The sequence below is a fragment of the Poecile atricapillus genome, chromosome 17 (genome assembly GCF_030490865.1).
Source record: "Poecile atricapillus isolate bPoeAtr1 chromosome 17, bPoeAtr1.hap1, whole genome shotgun sequence".
Lineage (NCBI taxonomy): Eukaryota > Metazoa > Chordata > Aves > Passeriformes > Paridae > Poecile > Poecile atricapillus.
In genome coordinates, this window is record NC_081265.1 from 2,955,371 (window position 1) to 2,968,764 (window position 13,394).

At 44.8% G+C, this 13,394-nt stretch overlaps 2 protein-coding genes across 6 annotated transcripts in view; both read right to left on the reverse strand.

The window, feature by feature from the left end:
* Positions 1–4,069, reverse strand: part of CEP112 (centrosomal protein 112) — a 159,611-nt gene extending 155,542 nt beyond the window's left edge. For 2 of the 3 annotated variants that reach the window (XM_058852388.1, XM_058852387.1), the window contains exon 1: positions 458–4,069. In XM_058852388.1, the coding sequence (XP_058708371.1) occupies positions 458–613 (156 nt within the window). In that variant the 5' untranslated portion in view covers positions 614–4,069. Of the gene's footprint in view, positions 1–173 lie in introns of all 3 variants that reach the window. The other variant, XM_058852391.1, reaches the window with a different exon arrangement.
* Positions 4,070–4,219: 150 nt separating this feature from the next.
* Positions 4,220–11,122, reverse strand: APOH (apolipoprotein H). Of its 3 annotated transcripts, none has more exons than XM_058852393.1 (8): positions 10,964–11,122; positions 9,715–9,891; positions 9,034–9,130; positions 7,641–7,717; positions 6,911–7,099; positions 6,124–6,303; positions 5,457–5,654; positions 4,220–4,647 (listed from the first exon to the last, which is right to left on the reverse strand). In XM_058852393.1, exons 1-8 carry the CDS (start codon positions 11,025–11,027, stop codon positions 4,577–4,579), a joined length of 1,053 nt encoding a protein of 350 aa, XP_058708376.1. In that variant the 5' UTR covers positions 11,028–11,122; the 3' UTR covers positions 4,220–4,576. The 3 variants fall into 3 exon arrangements, with proteins under 3 accessions (XP_058708376.1, XP_058708375.1, XP_058708377.1); XM_058852392.1 differs by having other exon boundaries at positions 9,715–9,909; positions 10,964–11,060; XM_058852394.1 differs by lacking the exon at positions 9,715–9,891 and having other exon boundaries at positions 10,964–11,091.
* Between the last annotated feature and the right edge of the window lie 2,272 nt (positions 11,123–13,394).

A 13,394-nucleotide genomic window follows, 5' to 3' on the forward strand; every position in this document is an offset into this window, starting at 1 on the left:
ACTGAATAGCCAACCGCACAATAAATATATTCATTACACCCAATTTGTATAAAACACCTCAAGGCGTTTGTGTGATACCGCATTCCTAACCTGGTATTCCTTGTAATCAGAGGAGTTTCTTTTACGAAGAGGGGAGAGTAAGGAGGGAAAACAGCAAGTAGAGCGATAGTTACAAGTAACAGGAGCAAAGATGCTGTCAGCACTGTTTTGAAGGAAGCATCACCGCGCAGAGCAGCGCTCTTGGCTCCCGTGCCGTTCACTGCCCAGCAGAGCGGGGACCTTTCCTGGCCCGTTCCAGCAATGAACGCGTTCCTCTGCCAGCGGAACCGCACGGCCCGGGCCCGCCCCAGGGCCCTTCCCTGCGGCCAGCCCGGGCCGTGCCCCGGCCCGGGGCGCACACGGGTGTCCCCGGCAGCCCTCCCTGCCCGGCCGGGCCCCGCGGGCCCTGCCCCGTTACCTCGGGGGGCCGCGGGTCGCGGTCGCGGCGGGGGAAGGCGGCGGCGGCGGCGGCCGAACGTTCAAACCGGCCCCGCTCCCGGCGGCCCCGGCCCGCGCGTTTCCGTTTCCGCGGTGACCGGGCCCGGCCCGGCCCGGCCGGCCTCAGGCGGGGCATGGGGACCCCGAGCACAGCCCGCGGGGGTGGGACCGGGCTGGGCTGCGGAGTTCTTCGTCCCCAGGAACGGGGAAAGCTTTGGGGACTGAGGAGTGCGAGGAAGGTGCTGGTGGGGCACAGCGGGAACGCAGTCACAGCTCAGAGAGGCACTGTGCTCTTCCCTCTGGTGACCGGGGACAGGAACCAGGGCACCGCTAGAGCTGTGCCACGGGAGCTTTAGGCTGGATTTTAGGAAAAGGTTCTTCCTCCAGAGCGTGCTGAGCACTGAACAGGATCCCCCAGGCACGGCCCCGAGGCTGCCGGAGCTCCAGGAGCGTTTGGACACGGCTGCCGGGGATGCGCAGGGTGGGATTGTTGGGCTGTCTGTGCAGGGACAGGGGCTGGACTCGATGATCTTTCCAGCTCAGGATATTCTGTGATTCCTGCCCGAAGTGATGACTGTCACCACAGCCCAGCAGTGCGGTCACCCCAATTCACCGAGCTCAGTGCTCTCCCCCAGTTCACCCCCTTTGTGGATGCGCTCAGACACGCACGGGAAGCGCCTCCCCAGCACAGCCTCGGGGAGCTCCGAGGGAGGAACGGGAGATGCCAAGTCCTGCGCCTGGGTTTGGCCGATCCCCAGCACAAACACGGGCTGGGTGAGAAGGGCCGGAGCAGTCCTGGGGGAAGGATTCAGCTGTTGGTGGGAGAGGAGCCCAGCGTGGCCCGGCCGTGTGCCCTGCTGTGCTGAGCCCGGCGTGGGCAGCACGGGAGGGAGGTTCTGGCCCTCTGCCCCTCAGCTGAGACCCCTGAGCCAGAGCTGTTCCTTCAAACACCGATCTGAAGGGCAGAGCTGCCCCAGCCCTGGGCCCAGCACAGCCAGGACCTGCAGCTGCTGCACAGAGCCCAGAGGAGGCCATGGAGATGCTCCAAGGGCTGGAGCCCCTCTGGAGCCAGGCTGGGAGAGCTGGGAGTGTTCACCTGGAGAAGAAGAGGCTCTGGAGACACCTCAGAGCCCCTTCCAGAACACAAAAGGAACCCAGGAGAGCAGGAGAGGGACTGGGGACAAGGGCTTGAAGGGACAGGACACAGGGAATGGCTTCCACTGCCAGGGGGCAGGGATGGATGGGATTCTGGGCAGGAATTGTTCCCTGTGAGGGTGGGCAGGCCCTGGCACTGCTAAGAATCCCAAAATTCAAATATTTGGCATTTGATATATACTGGAGCACGGGATACTTTTCAGCTCTGTTAAATCCATGGTAGATCCTCGCAGCAGAATAAAGCTGCTGTGTTTCTGCATGTTTCCTTCAGATTTGAATGTATCTTTGTCATACTCGTCACAAAGTACTTCGAAAAACTGAATTTGCTGGAATATGATCAAAAAGAACACGAGGCCAAGCAAAATCAATGATTGGAACCACTACTCCAGGAGAAATTTCCTGAGGGAATAAATCCAGTTTCTGGGTCTGCTTCCCAAGGCAGAACAGGGTGGCCAGAGAAGTTGGAGCCTACCTGAAATGATTTGACAATTGCACAACTTCTATCCGAAAAAAACAGAAAGAAAAATAAAATATTGAAGAAATGACTGGGGTCTTGTCTCCATCCAAAGCTGCAGCCTGGATGTGAGGAGCACTGGTGTGCCCTGACCCTCCTGAGGAAATCACTGTAGACACATACAGAGCACAAAGATATCCCTACCAGGATACAGAACAAATTCCCAATTTGAATTGTAAAAATACAGTCATTTAAGTAAAACATATTCAATACTTTTTTTTTTCACCACATTTTACCATGTTCTCTTATCTCTTTAACTGTCTCGGCAGGTTGCCACAAGTAACATGAACACAGCTTAAGGCATTTTTTCAAACATCTCAAAAATACAGAAAAAAAATAAAAAAGAAGGCAGGTTTCACTGCCTCATACCAGCTTCTGGAACATTTTGAGTTGCAAGACGTTCTTTTTCAGCCCTTCTGAGCAAATCTTTCATGTCTGGAAAGTTGTGATTCACAAACACCTCACTACTTCAAAGAGTTAACAGGTCACAGATATTTTTTCCTCCCTCTTCTTGCTTCAGGAGAGTAGATAATAAATTCAGCATGTGAACATTGACTCCTAAGGGTGATCCTTTCAAGTATTCCAGTGCTTCACATCCAGCGAGGAAGCAGGGCCAGCCGATTTGTTCAGTCATTATTCTGCTGCATGGGTAAGTAGAACTGGGAACATTTCCTTGGAAAAACCTCAGTTTTCCTGGGGCAGCTGTTTTTGTGCAAAACACAAGTTATTTCAGGGGCAAGCAGCATTTGGGTGGCAGTGAATGCTAAGCTTACTTACGCCAACTTCACAGGGTTTGCTGTGAAACACAAGTTAATATTAAACCGTGTTTGGTATCTCAGCAACTGTCCTGAACATCCTGATCCCAGAGATGGATCCACACCACATTTAGATTGGATTTCCAAATTAATTGGCTTCTGCCAGCTGAACTATGGATGTATTAGGAGTTATAGGTGTCTTGGCCTGCAGTCATCATTTGAGGATCTCACCTAAACGTGTTCAGAACAAAAATACAACACACGCTGCACCAACAAAATACCCACTTCAGTTGCCTGCATAAATTTGTCTGTCTCTGCATTAGAAAATTAAATTGTTGCTGAGTACAAAGTGCTAAATACTTAATAATAGCTGCCTCAATCTCTCCTTAAAAATAGGAAGCATAAGGATGAATTATATCAGTCATACTATTAAAATATTCATATGCAGCCTTACAAAAAAAATAAAAAAGTATATAATTAGAATATGTTCATAGTTCTTTAATGGAAGCTCTACCATCTTACAAGTAGCTTGATCTTAATATTAAATGGTCCTTTTAAAAGTTCTGCAGTGGATTATTACTGTGGAGCTCATGCTTTTTATCAAAGAAAGGCTTTTAAAGTGCAGAGGGAACCCTGTATGACTCATGACAATTTATTATAAGTGTACCACAAATATTTCTCTATCACTTTCTAGTATGTTGAAATCATAATTACTTTTTCTGAAAGAAAATACAGACATAAGCACAAAGTTTGCCAGACTGGATCATACCAGTGAGCTGCCTGTATCATAAATCAAATTAAAAGTATAATTTACTTCAGAGCTACTTAACGACCAGATATCAGAACTGTTGCTCAATGATGTACAGTTCTCTTAAAAAAAAAAAGCAAAAGATAGAGAACTGAAGCAATTATATTGCGTAATATTGAAACAGAGGTAAAAATTAACAGTGGTTTAAAACAGTTTCAGGTGAAGTTAGAATCTCAAAAATGTAAATAGTCTTACTAACTTAAGCAAATTTTTTTTTTTAGAGATATTAAAAACCTCTTTATCTGATGCTATTGATGTTTAAATCATGGTTGGATACTTGGCTTCTAAACTCATTTGGAAATCTCAGTCTTTCTACTGACGTAAATTCTGGAAAATCCCAAGCTTGTGACCCTCTGCTATCTATAATTAAAGGTCCACTCCCTGACACAGGGGAGTGGTAATGGAATCAGAACCCAGTAATTACTAATGATTAAGGCCTTTTGCTATAAATCGGTCCAGAGCTAAAGGATCTGATTGATGATTAGATAATATTAAATAAGAACACACTAGTGGCTGAAAATCACTTTATTGTAAAGCAACTGCTGTTGAGGAAGTCATTTACAGTTGCATAAATGTTGGATATGTGGAAAGAGAAGCAGTAGTGCAGGGATTTGGAAGAAGGCAGAGACAAGAGAATGGAAGTTAATGGCTGAAATGATGTGTTGTAGCTTGTGGGAGAGACTGGTGGGAATGGTGGGAGGGAAGAAAGCATTCACAGAATCCGGAGTTCACCTGGAAATTTACACTCACGGGACCTGAGTTATTTACAAGACCCAAGTTACACTCACAGGACCTAAGTTTTCCCCTCATATGTGGAATGTTCTGTCTCAGTAAGGCAGAAGTTTAGTACTGGGTTATTTCTCTGCTTCAGGCTTCATCTTCACATGCTTTCATGTCTGAGGGGTCTTTCTTCACCAGACTTGAAAAAAAGCCACGTTCTGTTGGAGACAAGTGAAGAACTTGGGTTAAATTCTTGAAACGTGACAGCTGAAAACAACAGCGAGGTGAGCAGTCAATCTTTGAATCCTAGTGAAACTGTTGGAAATGTTCCTTTATTTTCTATGTTAGTAAAGCTGAGCTATGTGCATCAGAAGCCAAATGTGAGGAGAGATGTTTTCATCATGCATGGCTGTGCTTTTCCTTCGCTTACAAATAAAAATAAAACTTACAAGGAAAATTCTATGCAAGCAATATTGACAAAACAAATGCGAAACATTTCCTCTTGCTAACAAAGTTGGTAATGTTTATTTATTCTAAAAGCCTGCATGCCTGTGAGGCTGTTCTTCCAGCACCAATTCCTCCTCACAGCTCTCAGCTGCTTTTCAACACTCTCGGTCCAAAGTGTTTTCCTGATCAGCATAAGGTGGGAATAATTCACCAGAATACGAGGAATATGTCAGGTTCTGAAACCTGCAGCAGTGTTCAGGCTTTTTATCCCTGAAGAAGGTGCTGATCCAAGGATTTGTGAAATCCCAGAATACTTTAATGGCCTTTTCTTTGGGCTAGTAACATCTTTAAGTAACATCTTCTAGAACAGGATAGGAATTAAAGAAGAAAGAAAAGAAAATTCTTGCTGGGAATTCTCTCCTCAGGCCATTTTCTTCCAAAATACCCAATAACTCAAATACCCAATAATTCCTATACCCACTCAAGCAGGTCTTGAAGGTGAATTATGACATTGTCCCCCACACTCAAGCAGCTGCAATTTCCACCCCACCCAGTGGTTTGTGAGGAGCCTGGCTCATACCTTTAAAACAGGCAGGGAGGGTGAAGTTGCCATCCACACACTCCACATCTACAGTGTAGGCACAGGATTTTTCCTTGTTCTTGCAGAAGAAGGATACAGTTTCCCCATGCATAATGCCATCCTTCAGGTCATTCTGAACTCTCTTCTTCTCACCATTGTACAATACTACAGCTTTCTTAGCTGGGATTTTACATGGTGCTGGAAAAAATCCGTTGTAAGGAACAGGTTTGAAAAGGGGGTAGGTTAGATCTCATCAGAATTCTGTATAAGTGACATTTGGGAATGAAAAATAATCCTACATATAGACAGAACTTCTGCTGGTATTAAAATGCTGAAAAAATTCAGACCCTGAAGCAAAGGGTCAAAAGTTTCCAGTGAAAATCCAGCCTCAGTGTAATTTCTAATGACATGAAATAGGAAGAGGAGAGGAAATACTCAGACAGAATAAAGTTACATGGCTGATTATTGAAGTCAATCCAGATACATCATGTCATGCAACATTCAGTGTTGGGAGTGGGCTTGGATTATCAGGGCCTTGCAATTCCTTTTTTGGCTTCCTTTTGAGCACAGCTCTCCCACAGAGCAGTGGCAACTCAACAGTCAGAGCAGTGGTCTGCTGGAAGAGTTCAGTTTGATTCCTGGTGTTTAAGGGATGGGATGTGCTCACCTCTACAGGCTGGCTTTGGGGACCAGTTTCCAGTGTTCTCACAGCGGGAATGCTTGGATCCCTCCATCACATAGCCGGGCTGGCAGCCAAAGCTGACACTTTCATTGTAGTGGTACGTCCTGCGCACAGCAAACTCTATGAACCCATTTTCTATTCCTATTGGAGTGGGGCAGTTGACAACTGCAGGACAGAACCAAACCCAAAGCTTTATCAGTGTCACAGGTCAAAAAGACAGCTATAAACCTGAAAAATGTATAAAGACTTTCAAGGTGGTTCATTGCAGCCTCTTTCACTGGAAAACACAGCCAGGGAAAGCTTAAAAACCACAATGAATAAATTAACATTACTTACTTTAAATGCACATCTATTGCAATCTGTGATTATAACATGACTTAAACGTGGTGTAATTTAGCTAAAAGCAAGGAACTTTTTAGGACTGAGGGTAAGGTTGGCTATTTCTTAGGTGAATCTGAGCACCTAGAATCAAATGTTGGCTGCACACTGGAGGCCAGGCTCAAGTTCCCCACTGTGCACCAGGTTTAGCAGGGTTTGTTTATATAACCTTTACACCTGCAGCAAATATTTTGTCAATCCCATGTTATGTGCCATGGGTTAGCAATCCCCTTGATCCACGAGCCTGAATGATTGCAGAATTCAGCTGCAGAGTAATTGTGCTGTATTAAAACAAAATATTAAAATATCAAAATTAAAATACTGTTGTTCATTTAGTTTTGTATGTGAAGTTCTCAGGAGTATTTTTTGGTGTGGATAAAAGAAAGTTACTCACCTTTGCACACTGGAATGCTGCTCCAGGTGCCATTGGCCGTGCAGGTGGCTGTCTCATTCCCAATCAGGGCGAGAGGAGGGACACATTCAAACAGGATTGTGTCCAGGAAATGAGAGACATTTCCAGGATTTAGGCGGCGGTAAGAGAGGACCCCAAATTCCGGAAGTGAGGGAGGTGCACAAGTCACCGCTACAAAAGCACAGCATCCAGAAAATTAAGGCTTAAAGATCAAATAATTGTAGAATCAGAGGAGCAGCATTCATAAGACTAAATGAACCCACGTGGAATCATAGCTGGCAAAACATAATTAAAAGTGTCAAGGGCCTCAGAATATGGAATTCATGAGTTTAGCTGGATTTTTCAGACAATATTACTGCTTTTCAGTCAAGTGTTGTTGGAGGATAGGTTATAGTAAAACCCTGCCTAAGCACAAAGACATGACAATATCCTCTTTTTATACACAGGGAGGAGGAATTTGAGTGGATAAGCATCTTACCTCCAGCTGTAAATAGCATCCCTGATCCCGACCTTTTGTTCAGACCTTTAAACTGTATTTCTCTAAAACCCACACATATAAAACCAAACATGCAGCATTTGTGCTTGATTTTCCCAAACCAGTTTTTGCACAGCGCTGGAGGAGACTTCTGAATAAGGGTGTATATAATTCTGAGCAATGGAAAGGAATATTTCTGGAATAGGAATAAGGATAGTTTTTTATTGAAACACATACGTTGACACTGTGGAAAAGTTCCAGTCCACTTTCCATCTGCCATGCACTGGCTCGTTCTTGAGCCGACGAGGTTGTAGCTGGAAACAAACAGACCTGGTTATCAGAGCAGGGAGATCAATCAAAGATCTGTCATTTCACATAAACAGAAATAAGAATCCAGCTCTGAAATCTTTCTCTAGTTTAACAATTCCTGACTTCAGAGGAAGTTTAGAATCAGCTCTGAAAAACTGTTAATATCCAAATATTGCAAAGCCCCAGGGAGAAGTCTTGATACAACAAGATGCTTTGTCATTTCAACTTTATATTCTGTTTTACATATTAATTTCTACAACTGATTAACACTGTGGATGTATGTAAATAGCAAATATTGATCTATGATTGCTAATGCAAATGTTATGGTTTCTTGGGAGGATTTCCCAGTTAATTATGGCAATTAGGATCAAATATTGGAAAGAACTCAGTACTCTTAAGAATTAAAGTCACCAAGATGCATTATTATATTTTAATCCCAGACATTTTAATTTCCATATGCACATTACATACTTCTCTCCCATCCTCTGTATTCACACTATTGACATCTACTCTGAGTTTTAAAGAAATATTCAACATATGTTTGGCATTTCAATATCACACAGCTGAAAACCAGTAAATTAGAATTAACAAAATCAAGTCCCATTGCTACACTTGGTGTCATAGTTGAATTAATTTATTCCTTATCTCATTTCTCTTTTACAGAAAGAAGTTGTTGAGGCTGTTGACACTTTTCAGTGAGCTCTAGGCTGTGTCTCACCTGTGACTTTCCAGGTAAGCCCTCTTTCATTGATCACCCAAGTACAATTAAATACCTACTATTATCAAATGCTTCCCTGCATTTACCATAACTATTTTTTTAATTGCATCCTTTTTCCTAAAGCTAATGAGTAGCCCTGAGGAAAAGTGCATTTACTGCAGGTAAGTTAGGATTAACCTCATGTTTTCATTTACTGAGCTTGGAAAGATATAGAAACACAATTTCCAGTCTTCAGAGCCCAACAGCATAACTTTGATGGAGATTATCTACTCTCTGCTGTAGGATTTCATCTCATGATGTAATAAGAGGATTTGAAAAGCAGGGGAAAGCAGCCCAGAATAAATTTTTACATAAAATCTCTGCTATTTTGGTGGTTTCCATATTTGTAAGGCTTTTCTTTTGGAGTAGCAAAGCTCTATAATGTTATAGCCAAGACTGAACAGAGGTGGATCACCAGTCAGGCTTTTTTTAATGATTTGTGAAATGTAAATGAGTTTTTATGTGAAGCTTTCAATGTTCTCTGTCCTGCAGTGTATGGCAGTGGGTGATACTACAGTGTGATTTAGGTTGTTTATTTAGCAGCATGAGGAAGGGAACACTTACCCTGGATCACATGAAAAAGTTACAGTACTCTGGTACTGGAACTCTTCAAAATCCATTTTCCCATTCTGCAGGGGTGGAGGAGGGGGACATCTCTTTGCTGTTTATTAAATATATATAAAAAAGGATAATATTAACTAATAAGGCATGAAATGATAATTGCATTATGATGGGAACAAGTAGATCATAAGGGCTCATCCTGGTGGCTTTCACATTTCTCCACTCCCATGTACTACATGCCACAAGTCTGGCTGTTCTATGTGTCTGTCAAAATACAAGTTTTTGGGATTAAATCTTTTTTAACACTGGATTGTCTTGAGGAATGTTAATTGTCTGCAATGAAATGATGGAAATGCCTCTGAGGGGTGCAATAAATGCAGGGGTTATCAAGCAGCACATGCTGTTAGGGGGCAAGCTCTGCTGGGCTGGGGCAGATGAAGGTTCACCCTGTCCAGCTCCAATCTCCATCCCCATCCAGGAGCAGGGGCTGAAGGGCAGGTGTGGGACACGGATGGGAAGATCCTTCCCATCACCACCCCTCCTCCACACCCTGCTGTCATCCAACGAGCGAGGGAAGAACCACTGGAGAGAGATCTGTTCAAATCCATCCGATTCCCCCATGGACTCTCAGATATCCTGTCCAGCTCCATGGAGGCAGGAGCAGGAGTTGCTGTGGGTACTCACGGAGGCAGAGCAGGGTGTTGAAGGGCCACTTGCCCGTCGGGAGGCAGGTGTACTTCCTCTGCCCACTGTTGGGCATGAACCCGGGCCGGCAGGTGTACTCCACTTCCTCACCCACTTCATACACCTTTTTGTCTACATTAAGTGTGGCAAACAGCACTTCTGGTGGCCTGGGACAGACTGGAGGAAAGGAATTTACTAGAGATTGGGTAGAAAATTGGAGTGGTTTTTATTTCTCAGCTTGAAGCAGAGGATTCTCTATTGTCATGAGTTATAGTATCTCCCTGCCCTGAGATGTCCTTTTGTCTTCCCGAGGCAGCTGATGGCTGCCGTAAGTATTAGGCAGGGAAAAAATGTGGTGTTCTTCTTCTCCTCAGGAGCTCTACCAATGGTCCCAGTTAGATTTTGTGTCACTTTTTAAACTAAAATTTACTTTTCCTTCAGAATAGATTTATGAAGGTGGTGCACAAAGTGAGTCAATTACAGTAAATTACCTTGGACAAAATAGGGTGAGAAGGACTTCAAAGCAAACTTTTCATTTTTAAGTTTGGTGGGGGTCAGCCTGAAATCAGGTATTTTTTCTTGTAATTAAATTTCCTTTTTTCCAATTTTTCTGTTCACTGGGGTAGTCCCAGTGTTCCATGAGACAGCTCTGCTTCCCAAACAGCTTTAACACGGTGACAGCAGGAGCATCTCATCAGCCAGAGGGTGAGAACAGGAGGGAACAGCGAGAGAGGAACGGAGGGTGCAGGCTGAGCTCCTGCTGAGGACATGGAGAGAGGCTTCTGCTGGCATCGAGGGGAGAGCACAGAGGGACACAGAGCTCAGGATGGAGAAATAAATGGCAAACACGGGGAGAGGGGACATGAGGCAGTGCCCAGAGTGGGGGAAAGGAGGAGAAAAGTGAGGCAGGAGCAGTGTGGGCATGGAGGAGGGGTGAGAGGGTGAGCAGGGATGGAGCAGTCTCATTCCTGGCACACACAGTTCCCCCCTGGCAGCCAGGCAGCCTGAGTCCCACAACATCTCTCAGCATTTCTTCTGCTTTCCTTCATTTTATGCTTTTGTACACTCACCACAGGAAGAGACAGAGGAAAGAATAGAAAGGAAAAAGAGAAGAAAAGCTTTCAGAGAAAAGCCCCGTTCAAAGCACTTGACCGGGACTATCTAGAGGCTTTAAAATGCCGTTGTTTTCTCCATTTTCCCCATTCGCACCTGAGGATGGGATTGTTATTAGCAAGTGGAAGACACTCACCTTTGGACGCGAGGGCGCAGTGGCTCAGAGCCACAAGGCACCCGAGCAGTGCCAGGGGCTGCATCCCTGCCAGTCCCCGACGTCCCGAGTGCCCCCCGGGCCAGGGCTCTGCCCTTAAAAACCCACAAAAGGATGGTTACATATTAACTCTTTGTGTTTATTCCCATCCCAGTAAACAGAAGATAAAAGCTTCCTTGTGTCGCTGCTAATAAAGGCTGAAACAAGCGTCACATGTCGCGTTTGGGGCATAATGCAGGAATTCAGATGGCGATTTCTGCTCCACTCAGGCTCCTCTCTGGTTGTTTCTGCAGAGCATCTCCTGTTGGGACCGATGGTGCTGGAGAAAACAGTATTCTCAGCATCTGTAGAGGATGAGGATATTTGGAATGCAAAATAATAGAACTGTCACTCCAAGGCTCATGTTTATCACTGGAGCATGGACATTTCTGTGTACCAAAGATTCCTGATAGTTATAGCAAAATCATTTCAAGGCAAAATGATCCGTTTTGGAGTGACATTGGTACTGTAATGTGCCCCCAGTGATGTACCAACCTCATGCCAGTTTACACAGATGATGATCTGGTCTGAAACCTGGGGCTTCAGGGCCCTGTTTGATCTGATTCCTGTTGTCTTCCAATTACCAGTTAACCAAAGGCAGCAGAGACAGTGCTCGGTGCCAGCACTGCAGGAAGCCTGAAATGATGATTCCTCTTCTTATTTGTGACAAGGGGGTCATAAATCATATTTTTGGGTGGCATAAAGCCTTGTTGTGGCGCTGCAAGTTTGGGGCATCAAGTCAGAACTCGACAGGTATCAGCTGAGGTTCTGATCACTGCAGTTCTCCTAATTTAGCTGATTTCAACTGCAGGAGCATCTGAAGAGCAACCAAAATAACATTTGTGTAATGATTGTTCCACAGTTTGGTGTTTCTAATCTAAGTATCCTCCTCCCCTGCTGACTCACAGCCTGTGAGGGGGAGTGAGGGACATTTGAAGCTCTGAGAGAAGTTGGGTTATGTCAAGCTCTTACTGCTGGGATCTCCAATTGTTTGTTTTGTTTTATAAAATTTCTCTGTTTGTATTTGAAACATGAATTTTAGCCACAACATTAAACAATTGGGAACATGCTATTCTTCTCAGAAAGAAAACGCTGTGAATGTTCTGCTCAGAGTATTTACCAAATGCACAGTGCTGAAGGGCAAAGTACCACTGCTAAACCAACAGAAAAAGATTGACTTCATTTTCTGTATTTACATCTGATTACTTTTCCATTTGTCGCAGCCTGCTTTTTCCTCCTCTCTTTCACGAGTAGATTTTCCTTTCAAGGCACGCTGCTTTAATGAACTTTATTGCCTCTGGCTTAAATCCTGCCAAAGGTGGATTTTTATCCTTTTGTGTGTTTGAAATTCCGGGATTGGATGGGAACGATTTGGGGCAGTTCCCACCGCGGGCAGCAGGGGGCGCAGCGCGCTCTGCCTTGGACGGGAAAGTTTTCCCTAAAAATTTCTGGGAAAGTTTTCTGTACTCAAAAAAAAAAAAAAAAAAGGAGAAAAAAGCAAGAATTAAATCACCTTCACATTCATTTTACGTGGATTTTGTGTGTGAAATTTTACCGATCTTAAAACTGAGACTTAGAACTGCATGTGAAAGGGACAGGGGAATGAATATTTATGTATGTAAGTCCATAATAGCTGCCAAGGTTGTGGTTCTTCTTGAAAACTTAATTGTCTGCAATAAGAAACATCTGAAAGTATGTTCCAAATAACTGTGAATGTTCCAGAAGCTGGAGAAGGACTCTGAGTTAATCATGAGACTGGAGCCCCTCTGCTCTGGAGCCAGGCTGGGAGAGCTGGGGGTGTTCACCTGGAGAGGAGAAAGCTCCAGGGAGAGCTCAGAGCCCCTTGCAGAGCCCGAAGGAGCTCCAGGAGAGCTGGAGAGGGACTGGGGACAAGGGATGGAGGGACAGGACACAGGGAATGGCTTCAAACTGTCAGAGAATAGGTTTGGATGGAATATTGGGGAGAAATCCCTCCCTGGGAGGGTGGGCAGGCCCTGGCACAGAAACTGTGGCTGCCCCTGGATCCCTGGCAGTGCCCAAGGTGGGGTTGGACAGGGCTGGGAGCAGCCTGGGACAGGGGAAGGTCCCTGTCCACGGCAGGGGTGGCACTGGATGGGTTTTAAGGTCCCTTCCAGCCAAAACCATTCTGTGATTCTTTGATTCTATGATTCTATGAAAATGTGACTACTCTGGTATGGATTCACCTCGGCACAGCATGAGCAAAACTGACCCAGTTCTTGCTGTGATTGTGATTGTGTGCAATTATATACATCAGCTGGTTTTCCATCAAATCCAACCCACTCCTTTCACATGTGAGCTATTTAATATCACAGCTCCTGCAAACCAAAGAATGAAGCAGAATTTTGTTTCATCA

What these genes read in the sequence shown, in the direction of transcription:
- APOH (XM_058852392.1), bottom strand. Translation starts at nt 11,027, where the DNA reads ATGCAGCCCCTGGCACTGCTCGGGTGCCTTGTGGCTCTGAGCCACTGC. An exon ending in CCCAAAGCCAGCCTGTAGAG is followed by an intron (nt 5,655 to 6,123) that starts GTGAGCACATCC and finishes GATTTTTTCCAG; the next exon opens with CACCATGTAAAATCCCAGCT. An exon ending in CCTCCCTGCCTGTTTTAAAG is followed by an intron (nt 4,648 to 5,456) that starts GTATGAGCCAGG and finishes TGTCTCCAACAG; the next exon opens with AACGTGGCTTTTTTTCAAGT.